Below are 22284 nucleotides of genomic sequence, written 5' to 3'. Positions count from 1 at the left end.
CACGTGTGTCCTTTGCAACTTAACTGAATGGTACACATCTCACTCCCTTAAGCATGACTATATCTAAAAAGTACTATAGACAGCAATACTACGATCATGACTCGTTCCCTGTTGGGATTTGAAATCTCGACCGCGATGTCGAGCCGGGACAGGACACACGCCATGATATTGTCTTCCTTAATTATTATTTCTACATTACGGATGGAATCAATTGTACTTAGGTATCAGACATGGCTACTGTTATTAACATATCGATGAAGTTGTCTATTTATACAGCTAGCAACACTTGTTCTTCTACTAGTACTATAAAGTGTACATGCAACTCGACTGACACTCTTTTACGCCCTTATTCTATAAAGGGTTATTGAAGAATAATGACGATTTGAGAGCAGTATCACGTTTTTGCTGTCCTTCCCTGATAGGTAAACCCCAGGTTTATATTTTCCGTATGAAAATAGGGAAGGCTTCTGTGAAGTGTGTGAGAAATGTTAGCCCTTGAATATGATACTAACTATAGCGATGTCAGCTCTCCGTGTATATCTTAGTCTACAGAGATACACAAAAAACACGGCATTTTTTTTAAATAATTTATTTTCCTAAAATTAACATGACACAATAGTAATTCAAACTATCCGCATAAGTCGAGACTAACACTTGGGACTACCTAGTTTACATATTCTGTAAATGGTTCTAGTCAATTAGGTCTAACACACATTTAATTAACCGATTCAGTTTACTGGCATTCCTCACTAAACTGACTAAAACATTTAATATCATTCACACGCAAATATACAAGTAAACAGGCCAGAAGTGTAAACAGGAATTCCTCAATAATTCTAATGTCAAAACCAAATATCAAAAAATTTATAATGGCGGATTCTGGGCCGCTTTCGTTTATCGCGGTTGAACCGGTTAAACCGGTTTGACCATAGTTGTTCGTTTATGAAATAAGATAGGACCTAGTAAGCTGATGCTACTTTTAGGCGAGCCTTAACAACGCCCTGTAAGGCCTGCATAAACATTTGCAGGTCCGTAAGGGTTTATACCCGAAAATATTATATTTAAAAACAACCAAACCGATTGTTACACATAAACGATCAGTTGTCAATAATGTAGATAGCTATAGAACGATCGCTTATTATAGTTAAGCATATGGATGAACTTAACAGTTACAAATTTATATTTGCATAAAATCATAACGAAATGGCATGCTTGTATCGAAATTCTAACAGCCTAGCTTAGAGACAATCATAGAAGCTGATTCATGATACGTTTTTTTTCCAAGCACGACTTTAACAACGCCGAGATGGGCGTATTATTTGTACAAAGAACGCATTTTCGTATGAAATTTAATGACATGCAGTAGTTTAGAAGCGACTACTTAGCATTAGTTTGATGCATAACGCCCATACGAATACAGCCTCCATCATCCTCTGAAATCACATTGTACGTGTACATGTCATACAAAAGGATGACATATTAGCGAAATGTTGTTGTATTTTGTAATATACAGGTAGAAAAAAATACTGGAATATTTTGATATGAAACATGAGCAGTTAAGATGAAAGAAGGTTTAGCTGTACATCGTACATCGTAGATTTTCCCATGATACTGCACACATTCAACCTCGGGAAATGTCATGGCTGATGTCTTTTCTATAAATAGAGCCACTAGATATACAACACTGGATATATATCCCCATATATATTAATAGCCTTCGTCTCGACCACAAATGAATATCAAGTATTACAATATATACACATGTACTAACAATAGGCGTAAAATAAGGGAGATAACTCATGTTTACCACATTCAATCGGGAATTGGGAATCGTCAGCACTTTGCGGTGTTTTGTTCTTATGAGAAAGTGCCAACGGTTCCCGATTGTCACATCATTATCGCCAAACATGTGAGATACCACAAGAACTACACTTTTGTCGTAAAACATATTAGATGAAACATGCCTACCACATAATTTTCGCTAAACAAGGGAGATAAGACATGTATTGATTTCAGATGTCTACAAAAGCATTATCGTATAAAGCGGAGACGTAATACAATACAATTGACGATAAACAAGGGAGATAACATGCATAAAACCATTATTTGTCAAATCATAATTCTTAACCTGTTTTAAATCATTATCATTCACAGAGGAGAGATACTACAATATCAGTATCAAAGAAGGGAGAACAAAGGGAGATAACACATGTACTACAATATCATCATCAAAAGGGACGACTACATATACACTACACTACACTAGTATCGTCGAATAATGGAGATAAAACATGTACAGCAAACAGGGGCGATAAGACACTACTATAATATCATAATTAACAAACATGTTGTAACATCATATATCGTCATGCCTTTTTATGAAAAGAAGAGGAAAGATCGAACCATGCACTCCCTACATTGAAATGACTTCGTTAATGTTACACAGTGATATGGCGATACTATAACTGTTTTTTATCAGCTATGTCGGCGTTTATGTCGCCTCTGATAACTCTTTTTGATAATGTCAGCTGCTTTTTCTGCTACCATGACAACGGGTGCGTACGATGCACCGGAAAGAGGTGATGGTAGAACTGAGGCATCAACGACTCGCAGTTGATGAATACCTTTCACCCTGGAATAAAAAAAGTAAACAAGAAAACGTTGATGCTATATAAACACATGTACTTCCTTCATTTTTTACGTTTCGTATTTTGAATTAACTATAATTAACTGCGTTTGAAGAAATATAAAAGGAATGTTAAATAAACTAGTAATAGATGAAATTACATTGCTGTATAACGAAACAAATAAATTAAGGTAACAAGTAAGATGAATACGATATGACGAAAAACAGATAAGTTATCTTTATTGCTTACACATTGACATTTTTGTTGAAAAAATAAACATAACGTCCAATATAGATATTAAAAGTTAGGTATTTTCATTTTTATCAAATAACAATATAAATAAGGACAATGGCTGTGTTAATCAGACTGGTTTGTTTACTGATGATACAGTTATATACATCACCCATTTGTCACCTGGGAAATGTTTTACTTAAATTGAATACATAAGTGAAAATATGAAGAAAACAATATTCTATTATACATACTTTTTACATCTATCAGAAAAGAAATCATATAAAATGATCTGTTTTCTCGCTTTTATGCTCAGAAATTGTTGATCCTCTTTCAACTTGGTCAAGAGTTACCTACCGCAGATGTAAATCCACCACCGTGGCGTTGTCAGCGATATCTCCCATCTTACACGTGCCCCCCACAGTCTCCGAGGACACCGCCAAGTAGCGGATCAGACACTCGTAGTACGGGTCACTGTTGACCTTATGCTTAGAGCACTTCGGAATAAATCTCCTGGGGAGCTTTGGTTCTAACCTTTTAAAGGCTTTAGTTCTTGTTAATTTGAAGGCAAGCTTCATTCCTGTTAAATTTAACATAAAAACACGACATCATAAAAGTCATAATTAATAGATATATTTAAACTCAAATAGGATACATTACAATAGGATGTATATAAAGTCTGTACATCGTAAATACTTTCATGTCATTCACAATAAATAACGAAGGCCTAATAACCGATTATATACGTTTCTGTTCAAAATGTTTTATGCTGTTTTATACAAAAAAATTGACCACTTCGACTGACCTTTGATGAGCGCCTTAATATCGGCCGGATCCTCGAGATAATGAGGATCTATAGTGGGATGCTCGAAGGGATTGGTACTCTTTAGTGTGACCCTCCCGACACTAGTCGGAGTCAGCAGCTGGACCATGAGAATCATCCCCTCCTCATTGTTATCACTGTTCTCCGTCATCTCCTTCAGGATCTGGTATGGAAAAACCCATATAACTGTCCAGTCACGTTTCTCACATTGAACGCCAGACATTTAAAGTTAGCAACGTGACTGAACCATACCATAAATTGTTGTATTTTGTCAAAAATCATATGAATCACATATGAACCCTAACCAGCAGCCGTTGCATAATTGACGATAAAATAGTCAATATAACAATTTGATTTAACAAACCAAGTCCCATGAGAAGTAGTCATCAAAACATATAGGCCAATAGCAGTTACTAAATGTAACTTGCCAGTTTTCTGGCAGCTGGAAAGCATTTTTCCACTTGTGAGTTGGTTGCCCAACATGAAAATGGTGAAACAACAAAAAGACAAATGAGTACTTTTATGTGGAGTTGTGCCAAGAAAAATGTTTATCCCTAAAATACGTACATTTGGTTTAAGGTTCCAGTCGAAACCCTCCCAAGCTTCCGGAAGTGTTGCCATTCCAGAGATAAGTAAATCCGGTGTTTCACTTCCCTCTTCCGATGATGCAAAAATATGTCCAAACATGCCGGCGGGCATAGGTAAATAACCTATAAAATGTTAGAATTTAAATTGTGATTTACGGGTGTTGAGTGTGCGATTTGGTATTCTCTCAAGTTTGTTTATGTGTCCAATAAATTTAAAAAAAATATAACAGACATCGCATTGATAACGTTGATATCGAATAAGAAACTTTATGAATGACGCTTTTTATTCAGTACTGATACAATATTTCGATCTAACAATGAAATACCAAATGCATTTGTTAACATAAAGGTATAACTAGCACACTATCTAAATCGATGTTAGAAATAAATACTAAAACTATGAAAGAGCATATTAACTGCCATTCCACAATATCTATATGAGCGTGCTGTATATACTTACCGGCACCGGACACCTTGTACTTCATCCGGCTGATGACGCTTGTGGATCGAGCGGGCGTGATGGTGAAGCTCTCGTTGATGAACACCCGCATGGGAACCATCAAGCCATCGAACAAATTCTCTCCCACCGGAATTATCGACTGGGGCGCCACCTACAAGAAAGAATTAATTCAAAGAAGACTTCATCTCCTTGGAATTTATTCTCTTATCCATTTTGCTGCTATTAGTTAATTATCTTACAATTGGACCATTAGGATATAGAGAACGTTTCAAAGTATGCCAAATGTTTCTTATCCATTAAAACTCTTCAAGATTTTTAAATTAGCACTGATATATACCTTGAGATCGGACAGAAGATCTTTTGGCCCCACGCCCGAAAGAATGAGAATCTGGGGCGTAGCCACTGGTCCGGCGGACAGGATCACTTCCTGGGTAGCTCCAGCAATTTCTCTCCGGCCGTTCCTCAGAAACTCCACGCCTACCGCTTTCCCATTGGATATCAGCACCTATACCATACAAATGATACCAATGATTGAAAACCAACTTTAGAATCCAGTGGATTCAGTTACATTTTTTTTCTAATTGATTGGAAAAGTTTATACGGCGGATCAACTCACCAAGGCCTTTCTGATCCTAACGGTAGAGTTTTTTCTGTGTTTATTTTTATTTTTCAAACATTTTTTACAGAATAAAAGTGTCTAATGAAAGCATGAAGTCTTAAATATCGACTGTTTCTATCGCGAAATATCGCCTCAGGACCTTTTATCTTAGATGCGAGATTTTTAGCCATAGTCATATCTTTATATTTACATTCTTGATGTTTGTTCTGTATATGAATCTACCAACGGAAAAAACTGCCATTATACTATGAATACACAATCAATACAACGATTCTCTTGCAACCAGTCAGCTGATTTCACACACAATGACCACTTCATATTACTACGCATAGTACCGTTTCTAAGAACAGTTGTCTCCCCTTCGCCTGTGGTCTTTTTATCTTAGTTGTGAGATATTTATCAATAGTTATATCTTTATATACAATGATCACGTCGATATCTTTGTGTGATATTATTATGTATGTGCTTGTATTTAGTTATCTGTTTCATTTTGACCGTGTTATATATTGAGATATATCTGTGTAAAAATATCTTTGTACGATATCATGATAAATATTTGTGTATTGAATAACCTTATCGCTGATTTATCTGTTTAACCCCACGGAACAGTATCCATCAGAAATGGATATTGAATACTCAACAGCGTATCACATCATACAGCTTTACATACTAGTCTTGTCAAGACATGGTAGAAACAGTTTTCCATAATTATATGTTATGTTGGTCTTGAAATCAAGGAAATAATTCCATTTCTAGATATTCACTATTGATATAGAGAACTGCGCGATACCGTAGGCACATGAATCCTTATCAGCCAGCATTGGGTGTGATCAGTGTTTATGGTCTCGTCACCCTCAAGGAAATATACTAACGATAACGACGTCAAGGAATAAGGAATATCAATATAATTACAAACATATTTTGCACTAATAAAAACTAACCCTTAACAATCAACACAAACAGGTCTTAAAAGTATCACAAATTATCTCTAAACAATCAACACAAACAGGTCTTAAAACTAACAAAACCTAACCCGAACAACCAACACAAACAGGTCTTACAGACAACACAAACTAACCCCGTACAACCAACAAATACAGGTCTTACAGCAAAAACAAACTTACCATGAAAAACCAACACAAACTAACAATGAACAACAAACACAAACAGGTTTTACAGACAACACAAACTAACCATGAACAACCAACACAAACAGGTCTTACATCCAACACAAACTCAACACAAACAACCAACACAAAATAACAATGAACAACCAACACAAACAGGTTTACAGACAACACAAACTCAACCCAAACAACCAACATAAACAGGTCTTACAGCCAACACAAACTCAACACAAACAACCAACACAAACAGGTCTTACAGCCAACACAAACTAACCCCGAACAACCAACACAAACAGGTCTTACAGCCAACACCAACTCAACCCAAACAACCAACACAAACAGGTCTTACAGCCAACACCAACTCAACCCAAACAACCAACACAAACAGGTCTTACAGCCAACTCAAACAGGGCTTATAGCCAATACAAACTAACTATAAACAACTAACACAAACAGGTCTTACAGCCAACACAATCTACATGTAACCCCGAATAACCAACACAAACAGGGCTTACAGCAAACACAAACTAACCCCGAATAACCAACACAAACAGGGCTTACAGCAAACACAAACTAACCCCGAATAACCAACAGAAACAGGTCTTACAGCCAACACAAACTAACCCCGAACAACCAACACAAACAGGTCTTACAGCCAACACAAACTCACCCCAAACAACCAACACAAACAGGTCTTACAGCCAACTCAAACAGGTCTTATAGCCAATGCAAACTAACTATGAACAACCAACACAAACAGGTCTTACAGCCAACACAAACTCACCCCAAACAACCAACACAAACAGGTCTTACAGCCAACACAAACTAACCCCGAACAACCAACACAAACAGGTCTTACAGCCAACACCAACTCAACCCAAACAACCAACACAAACAGGTCTTATAGCCAATACAAACTAACTATAAACAACTAACACAAACAGGTCTTACAGCCAACACAATCTACATGTAACCCCGAATAACCAACACAAACAGGTCTTACAGCAAACACAAAGGAACCCCGAATAACCAACACAAACAGGTCTTACAGCCAACACAAACTAACCCCGAACAACCAACACAAACAGGTCTTACAGCCAACACAAACTAACCCCGTATAACCAACACAAACAGGTCTTACAGCCAACACAAACTCACCCCAAACAACCAACACAAACAGGTCTTACAGCCAACTCAAACAGGTCTTATAGCCAATACAAACTAACTATAAACAACTAACACAAACAGGTCTTACAGCCAACACAATCTACATGTAACCCCGAATAACCAACACAAACAGGTCTTACAGCAAACACAAAGGAACCCCGAATAACCAACACAAACAGGTCTTACAGCCAACACAAACTCACCCCAAACAACCAACACAAACAGGTCTTACAGCCAACACCAACTCAACCCAAACAACCAACACAAACAGGTCTTATAGCCAATACAAACTAACTATAAACAACTAACACAAACAGGTCTTACAGCCAACACAAACTACATGTAACCCCGAGTAACCAACACAAACAGGTCTTACAGCAAACACAAACAGGACTTACAGCAAACACAAACTAACCCCGAATAACCAACACAAACAGGTCTTACAGCAAACACAAACTACCCCCGTACAACCAACACAAACAGGTCTTACAGCCAACACCAACTCAACCCAAACAACCAACACAAACAGGTCTTACAGCCAACTCAAACAGGTCTTATAGCCAATACAAACTAACTATAAACAACTAACACAAACAGGTCTTACAGCCAACACAAACTACATGTAACCCCGAGTAACCAACACAAACAGGTCTTACAGCAAACACAAACAGGTCTTACAGCAAACACAAACTAACCCCGAATAACCAACACAAACAGGTCTTACAGCAAACACAAAGTAACCCCGAATAACCAACACAAACCGGTCTTACAGCCAACACAAACTCAACCCAAACAACCAACACAAACTAACAATGAACAACCAACACAAACAGGTTTACAGACAACACAAACTCAACCCAAACAACCAACATAAACAGGTCTTACAGCCAACACAAACTCAACACAAACAACCAACACAAACAGGTCTTACAGCCAACTCAAACAGGTCTTATAGCCAATACAAACTAACTATAAACAACTAACACAAACAGGTCTTACAGCCAACACAAACTACATGTAACCCCGAATAACCAACACAAACAGGTCTTACAGCAAACACAAACTAACCCCGAACACCAAACACAAATTAACCCCGAACACCCAACACAAACTAACCCCGAACACCCAACACAAACAGCTCTTACAGCCAACACAAACTAACCCCGAACACCCAGCACAAACAGGAGGAGACAACATTTACCATTCTTAGTAGGTAAAATAACACGGCGCAATATATATTCTTTAAGCCATTGCCATAACGTGGATTTTCATTGGTCAATTGACGTGCATTGATTTTACACAGATGACACAGATGATGATGATAATACACAAACAGCCATTGATCAATTTCAAATGTTGTATCCCTGCTGCGTGTTCTATTGTATGATACAAGCTTGCTTTGAGGTTATGCTGAAAACCACTCTATAGACTATTGTGTTGATAGTGGATAATGGCAGATGTTTATAATTAAACCACATCGTTAGCGTTTTGAACAAATTTGCCCTGGTCAAAGGTTTTATAAAAATAAAAGCCCGTATAGCTCAGTGGTTAGAGCACTGGTCTCGTAAACCAGGGGTCGTGAGTTCGACTCTCACTGTGGGCAAATGCATTCTTTTTTAATTCCATTATTACGCAAACAAAAAGCATATATTCCAAGATAAAATGAAAATGTGCGGAGGCTAATAAAGCAAAGGGCAAAGACAAGATACACACAAAAATATAAGTAAAAACAAGCCGAAGTGTCATATAATATGTCCTTTAGTGAAATAGTAAAGAATAATAATAATGTTTAGTTCATACTTAAAAGGATGTTTTCTTTTCCCAACTAACCTTGGTAACGTGGGCAAAAAGAGCCACGTGAAGGTTCTGTCGCGCCATTGCGGGTCTGAGAAAAGCATTAGAGGTGCTAACTCGAACTCCCTTCTTTGTGGTAGCCTGCGCTCCACAGTAACCTGTATAAAATACGACGAGTTATAGAGTTCAAATCTACAGTAATCTGTACAAAATATAACAAGTCAAACTATCAATTAACCTGTACAAATTATAACGAGTTATAAAGTCAACCTCCACTGTAATCTGTACAAAATATAACAAGTCACACTCTTTAGAAATCTGTACAAATTATAAAAAGTCACACTCTTTAGAGACTTGTACAAATTATAACAAGTCACACTCTTTAGTGACCTGGACAAATTATAACAAGTCACACTCTTTAGACACCTGTACAAATTATTACAAGTCACACTCTATAGAGACTTGTACAAATTATAACAAGTCACACTCGTTAGTGACCTGTACAAATTATAACAAGTCACACTCTTTAGACACCTGTACAAATTATAACAAGTCACACTCTTAAGAGATCTGTACAAATTATAACAAGTCACACTCTTTAGAGACCTGTACAAAATATAACAAGTCATACTCTTAAGAGACCTGTACAAATTATACAGAGTTATAGAGTCCAACTCAACAGAAACTTGTACAAATTAAAACAAATTAAGTCCTATCCAACGGTAAAACATACAAAGACAACTACAAAAAGTCCTATCCAACGGTAAAACATACAAAGACAACTACAAAAAGTCCTATCCAACGGTAAAACATACAAAGACAACTACAAAAAGTCCTATCCAACGGTAAAACATACAAAGACAACTACAAAAAGTCCTATCCAACGGTAAAACATACAAAGACAACTACAAAAAGTCCTATCCAACGGTAAAACATACAAAGACAACTACAAAAAGTCCTATCCAACGGTAAAACATACAAAGACAACTACAAAAAGTCCTATCCAACGGTAAAACATACAAAGACAACTACAAAAAGTCCTATCCAACGGTAAAACATACAAAGACAACTACAAAAAGTCCTATCCAACGGTAAAACATACAAAGACAACTACAAAAAGTCCTATCCAACGGTAAAACATACAAAGACAACTACAAAAAGTCCTATCCAACGGTAAAACATACAAAGACAACTACAAAAAGTCCTATCCAACGGTAAAACATACAAAGACAACTACAAAAAGTCCTATCCAACGGTAAAACATACAAAGACAACTACAAAAAGTCCTATCCAACGGTAAAACATACAAAGACAACTACAAAAAGTCCTATCCAACGGTAAAACATACAAAGACAACTACAAAAAGTCCTATCCAACGGTAAAACATACAAAGACAACTACAAAAAGTCCTATCCAACGGTAAAACATACAAAGACAACTACAAAAAGTCCTATCCAACGGTAAAACATACAAAGACAACTACAAAAAGTCCTATCCAACGGTAAAACATACAAAGACAACTACAAAAAGTCCTATCCAACGGTAAAACATACAAAGACAACTACAAAAAGTCCTATCCAACGGTAAAACATACAAAGACAACTACAAAAAGTCCTATCCAACGGTAAAACATACAAAGACAACTACAAAAAGTCCTATCCAACGGTAAAACATACAAAGACAACTACAAAAAGTCCTATCCAACGGTAAAACATACAAAGACAACTACAAAAAGTCCTATCCAACGGTAAAACATACAAAGACAACTACAAAAAGTCCTATCCAACGGTAAAACATACAAAGACAACTACAAAAAGTCCTATCCAACGGTAAAACATACAAAGACAACTACAAAAAGTCCTATCCAACGGTAAAACATACAAAGACAACTACAAAAAGTCCTATCCAACGGTAAAACATACAAAGACAACTACAAAAAGTCCTATCCAACGGTAAAACATACAAAGACAACTACAAAAAGTCCTATCCAACGGTAAAACATACAAAGACAACTACAAAAAGTCCTATCCAACGGTAAAACATACAAAGACAACTACAAAAAGTCCTATCCAACGGTAAAACATACAAAGACAACTACAAAAAGTCCTATCCAACGGTAAAACATACAAAGACAACTACAAAAAGTCCTATCCAACGGTAAAACATACAAAGACAACTACAAAAAGTCCTATCCAACGGTAAAACATACAAAGACAACTACAAAAAGTCCTATCCAACGGTAAAACATACAAAGACAACTACAAAAAGTCCTATCCAACGGTAAAACATACAAAGACAACTACAAAAAGTCCTATCCAACGGTAAAACATACAAAGACAACTACAAAAAGTCCTATCCAACGGTAAAACATACAAAGACAACTACAAAAAGTCCTATCCAACGGTAAAACATACAAAGACAACTACAAAAAGTCCTATCCAACGGTAAAACATACAAAGACAACTACAAAAAGTCCTATCCAACGGTAAAACATACAAAGACAACTACAAAAAGTCCTATCCAACGGTAAAACATACAAAGACAACTACAAAAAGTCCTATCCAACGGTAAAACATACAAAGACAACTACAAAAAGTCCTATCCAACGGTAAAACATACAAAGACAACTACAAAAAGTCCTATCCAACGGTAAAACATACAAAGACAACTACAAAAAGTCCTATCCAACGGTAAAACATACAAAGACAACTACAAAAAGTCCTATCCAACGGTAAAACATACAAAGACAACTACAAAAAGTCCTATCCAACGGTAAAACATACAAAGACAACTACAAAAAGTCCTATCCAACGGTAAAACATACAAAGACAACTACAAAAAGTCCTATCCAACGGTAAAACATACAAAGACAACTACAAAAAGTCCTATCCAACGGTAAAACATACAAAGACAACTACAAAAAGTCCTATCCAACGGTAAAACATACAAAGACAACTACAAAAAGTCCTATCCAACGGTAAAACATACAAAGACAACTACAAAAAGTCCTATCCAACGGTAAAACATACAAAGACAACTACAAAAAGTCCTATCCAACGGTAAAACATACAAAGACAACTACAAAAAGTCCTATCCAACGGTAAAACATACAAAGACAACTACAAAAAGTCCTATCCAACGGTAAAACATACAAAGACAACTACAAAAAGTCCTATCCAACGGTAAAACATACAAAGACAACTACAAAAAGTCCTATCCAACGGTAAAACATACAAAGACAACTACAAAAAGTCCTATCCAACCGTAAAACATACAAAGACAATAAAAAAAGTCCTACTCAACGGTAAAACATACAAAGACAACTACAAAAAGTCCCAACCAACCGTAAAACATACAAAGACAATACAAACAGTCCTCTCCAACGGTAACACATGCGAAGACAACTAATGGTGAAGGTTTATTCCCCAGCAACTAGTTATACAGTTAAAAAGTCCTACTCAACGGTAAAACATACAAAGACAATACAAACAGTCCTATCCAACGGTAAAACATACGAAGACAACTAATGGTGAAGGTTTATTCCACAGCAACTAGTTATACAGTTAAAAAGTCCTACTCAACGGTAAAACATACAAAGACAACTACAAAAAGTCCTACTCAACGGTGAAACATACAAAGACAAATAATGGTGAAGTCCTATTCCATAATAACAGGTAATACAGTGATATAGTCTTCTCAACATTAACATATAAAACGACAACCGATGGTTTAGTCTTATTCCGCAGCACCTTTTAATACAACCCAAGTGATAGCCCTACTTAACGGTAAAATATCCTCAGACAACTAATGGTCCATATTATTCCACAGCTTGTTATATACACAAATAATTAAGTCTTGCGCTACAGTAGCCTATATAACGACAAGTACCATATGGTCAGTACATCACTGGCTCTGCCATAGGACCAGGATATTTTGTTTAATTTGAATTGTCATATTGAAAATGTTTTCAACTACCAGCAGACAAATGATATTGCTTCATGTAGATATTCTATTTTATTTTTAAAACAAAACTTAATAGGATTTTGTGTTAATCTAAAGTACGCTTTACCTAGAGATTCCTTGCCGTTACAGTCCATGTCTTTGTAGCCAAGTTGCTGAGCAGCTTGTTTAAATGTGTCGTCCAGAGGCGGGTGAGGACTAGAGACGGGCGTCACCATCAGGGGACCCTTGGCGGCGTGGTAGGCTGACAATCACAATGGTAACGCATGGACATTAAACGAGAGGAAGCATAGCAGTCAACATCATTCAGCGACAAAACGTCTAGAAAAGGGAACTTATGATGGTTATTTTCAAGTGGTATGTTTCATTGAAGCGTCCGCGGAATTATTTTATGATTGTATCATGGTTTTCATCGTTTAATTATGTTTCAAAGTTTGCTGACGATTCAATACACAGTATAGTAACCTGAAGGTTTGAAATTATCTCCTTCATTGTCTTCGGACTTGAGGAAGTATGGAATGACGTCACGGAAGCCCCACCCCCTACAGCCGGCCTTCTCCCACTCGTCATAGCCACGCTTACTTCCTCGAAGGTAGAGCATATTATTAAGGATGCTGGTCCCGCCCAAGGCACGTCCCCTCTGGATACGGAGAGTCTGCCACAAAAAAAGTCAAAACATCAATACCAAAATATATCTTAATTATCTAAATTACTGTGTTATTTTAGGAAGCTGGTCATGACATTAACTGTAAAACTATTCTTCCTATAGCTACAAACCGGTACCTCATGTGAAACCTTCATATCCATTAGAAGCTTAAACAAAGTATACTCGAAAATCAGGAGAACCCATGTGCTCGACAAGGTTCGGCGTTTTCGGACCACATCTGGCACCCGCTGCGAGGTTTCCTTCAAAACCTTGAAACCTAGTAACAATGACTTGAAAAAAAGGGAACATAGCCTTAATCGTGTTAGATTTACTAATATGACTGTCGAAAATTTTAGTGTTATGATCAGTTTAATAATTCTTCAATGTGGATTGAAAGATTTCTGGAATAAGATTTTAAAAGATTATCAAGAATATCTTGGATATATTAGGAAAGTTCATGGTAATTCCGGTGCATTTAATTAAGTACATGTACGGTACTAAACAATGAACAATCACCGTTTAGGTTGGTGCTTATTTAGTATTGCACTAATGCTGTTGTAAGCGTCCGCGCTAAAAAAAAAACACTGAATGGGCTAAAGTAGTTTACAGAACAAGAACCTGGTTAAGACAATCCTAGTCATGTTTAAATAATAATTTTGTAAAACGTATTAAACTATGTGTCAATGTTCAAAACAGAAAAATAAACCTTTGTAAGTCATTGAAACTCTAAATTAAGATGAATCAAAATAGCAGAAATGTCTTAACGGAGGTCGATAAATGGATGTCACTGTCATAAAGTGTACCGATAGATCAATAAAAGATGACACGTGTACGTATCAGTGTGTTTCTTATAACACTGGGCCTCAGCTGGTCATACTGCAGTAAATAAAGTAAGTTTATCATTGTCATAACAATATTCAATATTTAGAATGAAACAGCTGTTTAACAAATGGTATAGGGAAAGCCCGTATAGCTCAGTGGTTAGAGCACTGGTCTCGTAAACCAGGGGTCGTGAGTTCGACTCTCACTGTGGGCAACTTATATTTTTCATGTATTGTTAAAAAGTCTATAAAAACATTTTAAATATGTATGTATCATGAAATCAACTCTGATTCATTAAAAAATATTGCTATATTGGTGTTTTGTTTTCAAAAATTCGGGAACCCATTTATAGTCGAGGTGCGTTGAGGAGGCATAGACTAAAACATGAGGGGTTTAGTCTTTCCATGCTTAGCATCAATAGACCGAAAAAAAGGAAATGGTTCTTTAATGAAACAATGTAAATGTGTTATACATATAGATCTATACATATAGATCTGTATACCTACAGATTGTCAGACTCTGATAGCATCTGAGCCTAGTTCTTACGTTAAAGCAATAGGCAGGCCTATGTACCAATAAGCCAATATTGTAATATATACATTCCATTCTATATGATGATCCAATGGCAAATTCTTTTAATCTTATGCATTTGAATCAACGAATCAAATCAAGGAACAAAAAGGCGCAGGTGAACAAAAAAAATAGGCGCAGGTGAATACTTTAGTATTCTACCGGATACAATAAAATGTAAGATCAATGTGACAGAAAACATCGACAACACATGATGAACAATGAACAACATAACATAAAACACGTGACAGCAAACCAAATACATAATAGACTGTGAACAAAATAACAACGAGACACATAATGTCTAATCTAGTACAGAAAACACAGATAAATCAAGATAGACAATGAACAAAAAACAATTAAAAACAACAGAAGTAAGAAAACAAAAATACATGAGAGACAATGAACAACATAAAATAAAACAGAAAACAACTATTAAAGATAGATCATAAACAAAAATATATCAGAACAGAAGACAGAAAGCAACAACAATGTATAGAAGATGATAAACCATATTCTATCAAAACAGAAGACAAAAAACAACATGACATTATTGACAATGAACCATATAATATATAAACAATAATCGATGATAGATGATAGACAAAAAACACGCCATTGATGACAATGAACCATATAATATAAAAACAACAATCGATGATAGATGACAGAAAAAAAACACGCCATTAATGACAATGAACCATATAATATATAAACCACAATCGATGATAGGTGATAGACACAAAAAACACGCCATTAATAACAATGAACCATATAATATATAAACAACAATTGATGATAGATGACAGACAAAAAACACGCCATTAATGACAATGAACCATATAATATATAAACCACAATCGATGATAGGTGATAGACAAAAAACACGCCATTAATGACAATGGACCATATAATATATAAACAACATTTGATGATAGATGATAGACAAAAAACACGCCATTAACGACAATGAACCATATAATATATAAACAACAATCGATGATAGAGGATAGACAAAAAACACGCCATTAATGACAATGAAACATATAATATATAAACAACAATCGATGATAGATAATAGACAAAAAACACGCCATTAACGACAATGAACCATATAATATATAAACAACAATCGATGATAGGTGATAGACAAAAAACACGCCATTGATGACAATGAACCATATAATATAAAAACAACAATCGATGATAGGTGATAGACAAAAAAAACACGCCATTAATGACAATGAACCATATTATATATAAACAACAATTGATGATAGATGACAGACAAAAAACACGCCATTAATGACAATGAACCATATTATATATAAACAACAATTGATGAAAGCTGATAGACAAAAAACAACACGACATTAATGACAATGTACCATATAATATAAAAACAACAATTTATGATAGATGATAGACAAAAAACAACACGCCATTAATGGCAATGAACCATATTATATATAAACAACAATTGATGATAGATGACAGACAAAAAACACGCCATTAATGACAATGAACCATATAATATAAAAACAACAATCGATGATAGATGACAGAAAAAAAACACGCCATTAATGACAATGAACCATATTATATATAAACAACAATCGATGATAGGTGATAGACAAAAAAAACACGCCATTAATGACAATGAACCATATTATATATAAACAACAATTGATGATAGATGACAGACAAAAAACACGCCATTAATGACAATGAACCATATAATATATAAACAACAGTCGATGATAGGTGATAGACAAAAAACACGCCATTAATGACAATGAAACATATAATATATAAACAACAATCGATGATAGATGATAGCCAAAAAACACGCCATTAATGACAATGAACCATATTATATATAAACAACAATTGATGAAAGCTGATAGACAAAAAACAACACGACATTAATGACAATGTACCATATAATATAAAAACAACAATTTATGATAGATGATAGACAAAAAACAACACGCCATTAATGGCAATGAACCATATTATATATAAACAACAATTGATGAAAGCTGATAGACAAAAAACAACACGACATTAATGACAATGTACCATATAATATAAAAACAACAATTTATGATAGATGATAGACAAAAAACAACACGCCATTAATGGCAATGAACCATATTATATATAAACAACAATTGATGATAGATGACAGACAAAAAACACGCCATTAATGACAATGAACCATATTATATATAAACAACAATTGATGAAAGCTGATAGACAAAAAACAACACGACATTAATGACAATGTACCATATAATATAAAAACAACAATTTATGATAGATGATAGACAAAAAACAACACGCCATTAATGACAATGTCCACAATCGATGATAGGTGATAGACAAAAAACACGCCATTAATGACAATGAACCATATAATATATAAACAACAGTCGATGATAGGTGATAGACAAAAAACACGCCATTAATGACAATGGACCATATAATATATAAACAACATTTGATGATAGATAATAGACAAAAAACACGCCATTAACGACAATGAACCATATAATATATAAACAACAATCGATGATAGATGATAGCCAAAAAACACGCCATTAATGACAATGAACCATATAATATATAAACCACAATCGATGATAGGTGATAGACAAAAAAACACGCCATTAATGACAATGAACCATATAATATAAAAACAACAATCGATGATAGGTGATAGACAAAAAAAACCACTCCATTAATAACAATGAACCATATTATATATAAACAACAATTGATGATAGATGACAGACAAAAAACACGCCATTAATGACAATGAACCATATTATATATAAACAACAATTGATGATAGATGACAGACAAAAAACACGCCATTAATGACAATGAACCATATTATATATAAACAACAATCGATGATAGGTGATAGACAAAAAACACGCCATTGATGACAATGAACCATATAATATATAAACAACAACCGATGATAGGTGATAGACAAAAAAACACGCCATTAATAACAATGAACCATATAATATATAAACAACAATCGATGATAGGTGATAGACAAAAAAAACCACTCCATTAATAACAATGAACCATATTATATATAAACAACAATTGATGAAAGCTGATAGACAAAAAACAACACGCCATTAATGACAATGTCCACAATCGATGATAGGTGATAGACAAAAAACACGCCATTGATGACAATGAACCATATAATATATAAACAACAACCGATGATAGGTGATAGACAAAAAAACACGCCATTAATGACAATGAACCATATTATATATAAACAACAATTGATGAAAGCTGATAGACAAAAAACAACACGCCATTAATGACAATGTACCATATAATATAAAAACAACAATTTATGATAGATGATAGACAAAAAACAACACGCCATTAATGACAATGTACCATATTATATATAAACAACAATCGATGATAGATGATAGACAAAAAACAACATGATATGAATGACATTCTAATACGATTCGTTTGCAACGCGTGTTTTGATTGGATACGGACCATGTTCTAATCTGCGATAGAATCATGATCAATCGTGTTAAGCTCCTCCCATCGCACTTAAGCCACGCCCCGTTTCTAACAAAAACAATATGGCGTCAAGCTCGCCTCATAGCGAAATCCCGCTGATAAGGCTAGTAGGCAACAGAACAGAAACGACCGATGAAATGCATTTGTTGAATGAATCAAAAAGTAATAAAAGAACACATTCCTTGTTCTTACCTCCATTTATTACTGAAACGTTCGTTCCATCCGTGTGAAGGCATCTATTTAGATCCGAACTCAAATGAAACATTTCACATGTGTCGTATGCATTTACACAAAACTCTTCACAAATCTATACAAATAATCACCGATTTTGTCGATAAGCACAGATTGGTATGCATACTGATATGGAAATATATAAGAACTTGGTCAATATTAATCCGAATGTATCGTATAAACTTTGGTAACAGGACGTTCACGAACAATCCAAATATTCCGCCTCGTCAACATACAGATCGAGCTCTCGCCAGTATGGGCGGGGCTAAATGACCGACTTTTGAAAGCTTCTTTCCGATTGGTCAGTCCGCTGCAGAATGACACGTCGCCAGTTCAGGTCACAAAGTACTTTTGTACAAGGAAATACAATGTTTCTAAACATATTAGCGAAGTATATTTGATAAGGTGTGTTAGAATGGGGATAGTACGTTGTTTTTCGTGGCTATACTGGCGATTAGAACATGAAATTTGGTTTAAACTCTCGACCTATCGGTCTCGAGTTCAAACCCAAATTTCATGTTCTAATCGACAGTATAGCCACTCAAAACAACGTATTATCCCCTAATTCTAACACGATTCTTTTGCAACGCGTGTTTTGATTGGATACGGACCATGCTCTAATCTGCGATAGAATCATGATCAATCCTGTTAAGCTCCTCCCATCTCACTTAAGCCACGCCCCGTTTCTAACCAAAACAATATGGCTTCAAGTTCGCCTCTTAGCGAAATCCCGCTGATAAGGCTAGCAGGCGACAGAACAGAAACGACCGATGAAATGTATAATTTGTTGAATGAATTAAAAAGTAAAAAGTACACATTCCTTGTTCTTACCTTCATTTATTACTAAAACGTTCGTTCCATCCGTCTGAAGACATCTACTTAGATCCGAACTCAAATGAAACATTTCACATGTGTCGTATGCATATACACAAAAATCTTCACAAATCTATACAAATAATCACCGATTTTGTCGATAAGCACAGATTGGTATGCATACTGATATGGAAATGTAAGAACTTGGTCAATATTAATCCAAATGTGTTGAATAACTTTGGTAACAGGGCGTTCACGAACAATCAAAATATTCCGCCTCGTCAACAAACAGATCGAGCTCTCGCCAGTATGGGCGGGGCCAAATGACCGACTTTTGAAAGCTTCTTTCCGATCGGTCAGTCCACTGCAGAATGACACGTCGCCAGTTCAGGTCACAAAGTATTTTACTACGTACTTTTGTACAAGGAAATACAATGTTTCTAAACATATTAGCGTAGTCTATCCCCTAAATGAACCATATAATATATAAACAACAATTGATGATAGATGATAGACAGAAAACAACATGACATTAATGACAATGAACAATATTATATATAAACAACAATTGATGATAGGTGATAGACAAAAAAAAACACGCCATTAATGACAATGAACCATATTATATCAAAAGAGAAGACAGAAAACAACACGCCATTAATGACAATGAACAATATTATATATAAACAGAGGACAGAGACAACAATACATGGTAGACAATGAACCATTTTATATCAATATCAAAGTGTCAACAATACTTTAATGTTATGTAGAACATTTAAACAATGGGATATAAAATAGTGATGCAGAATTCTCATATAGATACATCACCAAAACAAAGGACAGATATCAACAAAATAATAAAGACATAAAGAACATAAAAACGAATAACATAAAAACTAATGACAATACACGACAGACGAATAACAGAACAAAGGGACAGAAACTAGCACACAGGGTAAAAAGTTAAAAACAAATCATATATTTCGAACAAGACATAACAAAAATATACCAGAGCAAAGCGAAACATTAACCTTTTTTTGTTTTGGCTGAAGGTCTTGTCTGTATCTGGGGTTCTCTTGTTTTACTTTTCGCGTATGACAAAAATAAAGAGGATATAAACCTCATAAACCACTGGGTTCGGCTACCTATCATTCAAGGGAATATAGTAAGAAGCTATAGGCATACATGTCATAACCACGAAGTGTGGAGAGTTATGTATACGGCACAATTGTAAACCTCTGTATCTAGATTGTTCCGGAACAGGTATACTGCGTTGAGAAGTACAGCAGACACGCTTTGTTGTGGGAACACCAGGGTCTGAGATGTACCGCACACACGCTTTGTTGTGGGAACGCCAGGGTCTGAGATGTACAGCAGACACGCTTTGTTATGGGAACACCAGGGTCTGAGATGTCCAGCACACACGCTTTGTTGTGGGAACGCCAGGGTCTGAGATGTACAGCACTCACGCTTTGTTGTGGGAACGCCAGGGTCTGAGATGTACAGCACTCACGCTTTGTTGTGGGAACACCAGGGGCTGAGATGTACAGCACACACGCTTTGGTGTGGGAACACCAGGGTCTGAGATGTACAGCATACACGCTTTGTTGTGGGAACACCGGGGTCTGAGATGTACAGCCCACACGCTTTGTTGTGGGAACACCAGGGGCTGAGATGTACAGCAGACACGCTTTGTTGTGGGAACACCGGGGTCTGAGATGTACAGCACACACACTTTGTTGTGGGAACACCAGGGTCTGAGATGTGCAGCACACCCGCTTTGTTGTGGGAACACCAGGGTCTGAGATGTGCAGCACACACGCTTTGTTATGGGAACACCAGGGTCTGAGATGTACCGCACACACGCTTTGTTGTGGGAACACCGGGGTCTGAGATGTACAGCCCACACGCTTTGTTGTGGGAACACCAGGGCCTGAGATGTACAGCACACACGCTTTGTTCTGGGAACACCAGGGTCTGAGATGTACAGCACACACGCTTTGTTGTGGGAACACCAGGGTCTGAGATGTACCATCATCAGCCCATTCCCGTTTACCTCTTATCTTATCAACCTTAAGTATCGTGTGTGGCTTTAAAACATACAGACGAGAAAAACTATATCAATTATCTCAAGAAACTGGAATTCCGATCCCTTCCTTGTGACGTCATAAACGGGCGTTTATCGGCATATAAACGGGGAATGCTTTCGGATGAGAATTCATATCAACAGA

The 22284-nt window shown here is 35.9% G+C and overlaps 1 protein-coding gene and 2 non-coding genes across 5 annotated transcripts in view; 2 read left to right on the top strand and 1 right to left on the bottom strand.

Moving 5' to 3' along the window:
- Window positions 1-573: 573 nt before the first annotated feature.
- Window positions 574-22284, bottom strand: part of LOC110467295 (glucose dehydrogenase [FAD, quinone]-like) — a 48542-nt gene continuing 26831 nt past the window's right edge. For all 3 annotated transcript variants that reach the window (XM_021524366.1, XM_021524367.1, XM_021524365.1), the window contains exons 4-12: window positions 13861-14050; window positions 13505-13639; window positions 9472-9593; window positions 5066-5233; window positions 4729-4879; window positions 4249-4391; window positions 3664-3844; window positions 3216-3438; window positions 574-2632 (exon numbers count right to left, since the gene is read on the bottom strand). In XM_021524366.1, the coding sequence (XP_021380041.1) occupies window positions 2476-2632; window positions 3216-3438; window positions 3664-3844; window positions 4249-4391; window positions 4729-4879; window positions 5066-5233; window positions 9472-9593; window positions 13505-13639; window positions 13861-14050 (1470 nt within the window). In that variant the 3' untranslated portion in view covers window positions 574-2475. The remainder of the gene's footprint in view (window positions 2633-3215; window positions 3439-3663; window positions 3845-4248; window positions 4392-4728; window positions 4880-5065; window positions 5234-9471; window positions 9594-13504; window positions 13640-13860; window positions 14051-22284) is intronic.
- Trnat-cgu lies at window positions 9172-9244 on the top strand. The gene has a single exon. It is a non-coding gene; the product is annotated as a tRNA-Thr (tRNA).
- Trnat-cgu lies at window positions 15005-15077 on the top strand. The gene has a single exon. It is a non-coding gene; the product is annotated as a tRNA-Thr (tRNA).

This window comes from Mizuhopecten yessoensis, unplaced genomic scaffold (genome assembly GCF_002113885.1).
Source record: "Mizuhopecten yessoensis strain PY_sf001 unplaced genomic scaffold, ASM211388v2 scaffold11169, whole genome shotgun sequence".
Lineage (NCBI taxonomy): Eukaryota > Metazoa > Mollusca > Bivalvia > Pectinida > Pectinidae > Mizuhopecten > Mizuhopecten yessoensis.
Note: the sequence above shows the minus strand (reverse complement) of the source record. Positions and strands in the feature narration are given on the sequence as shown.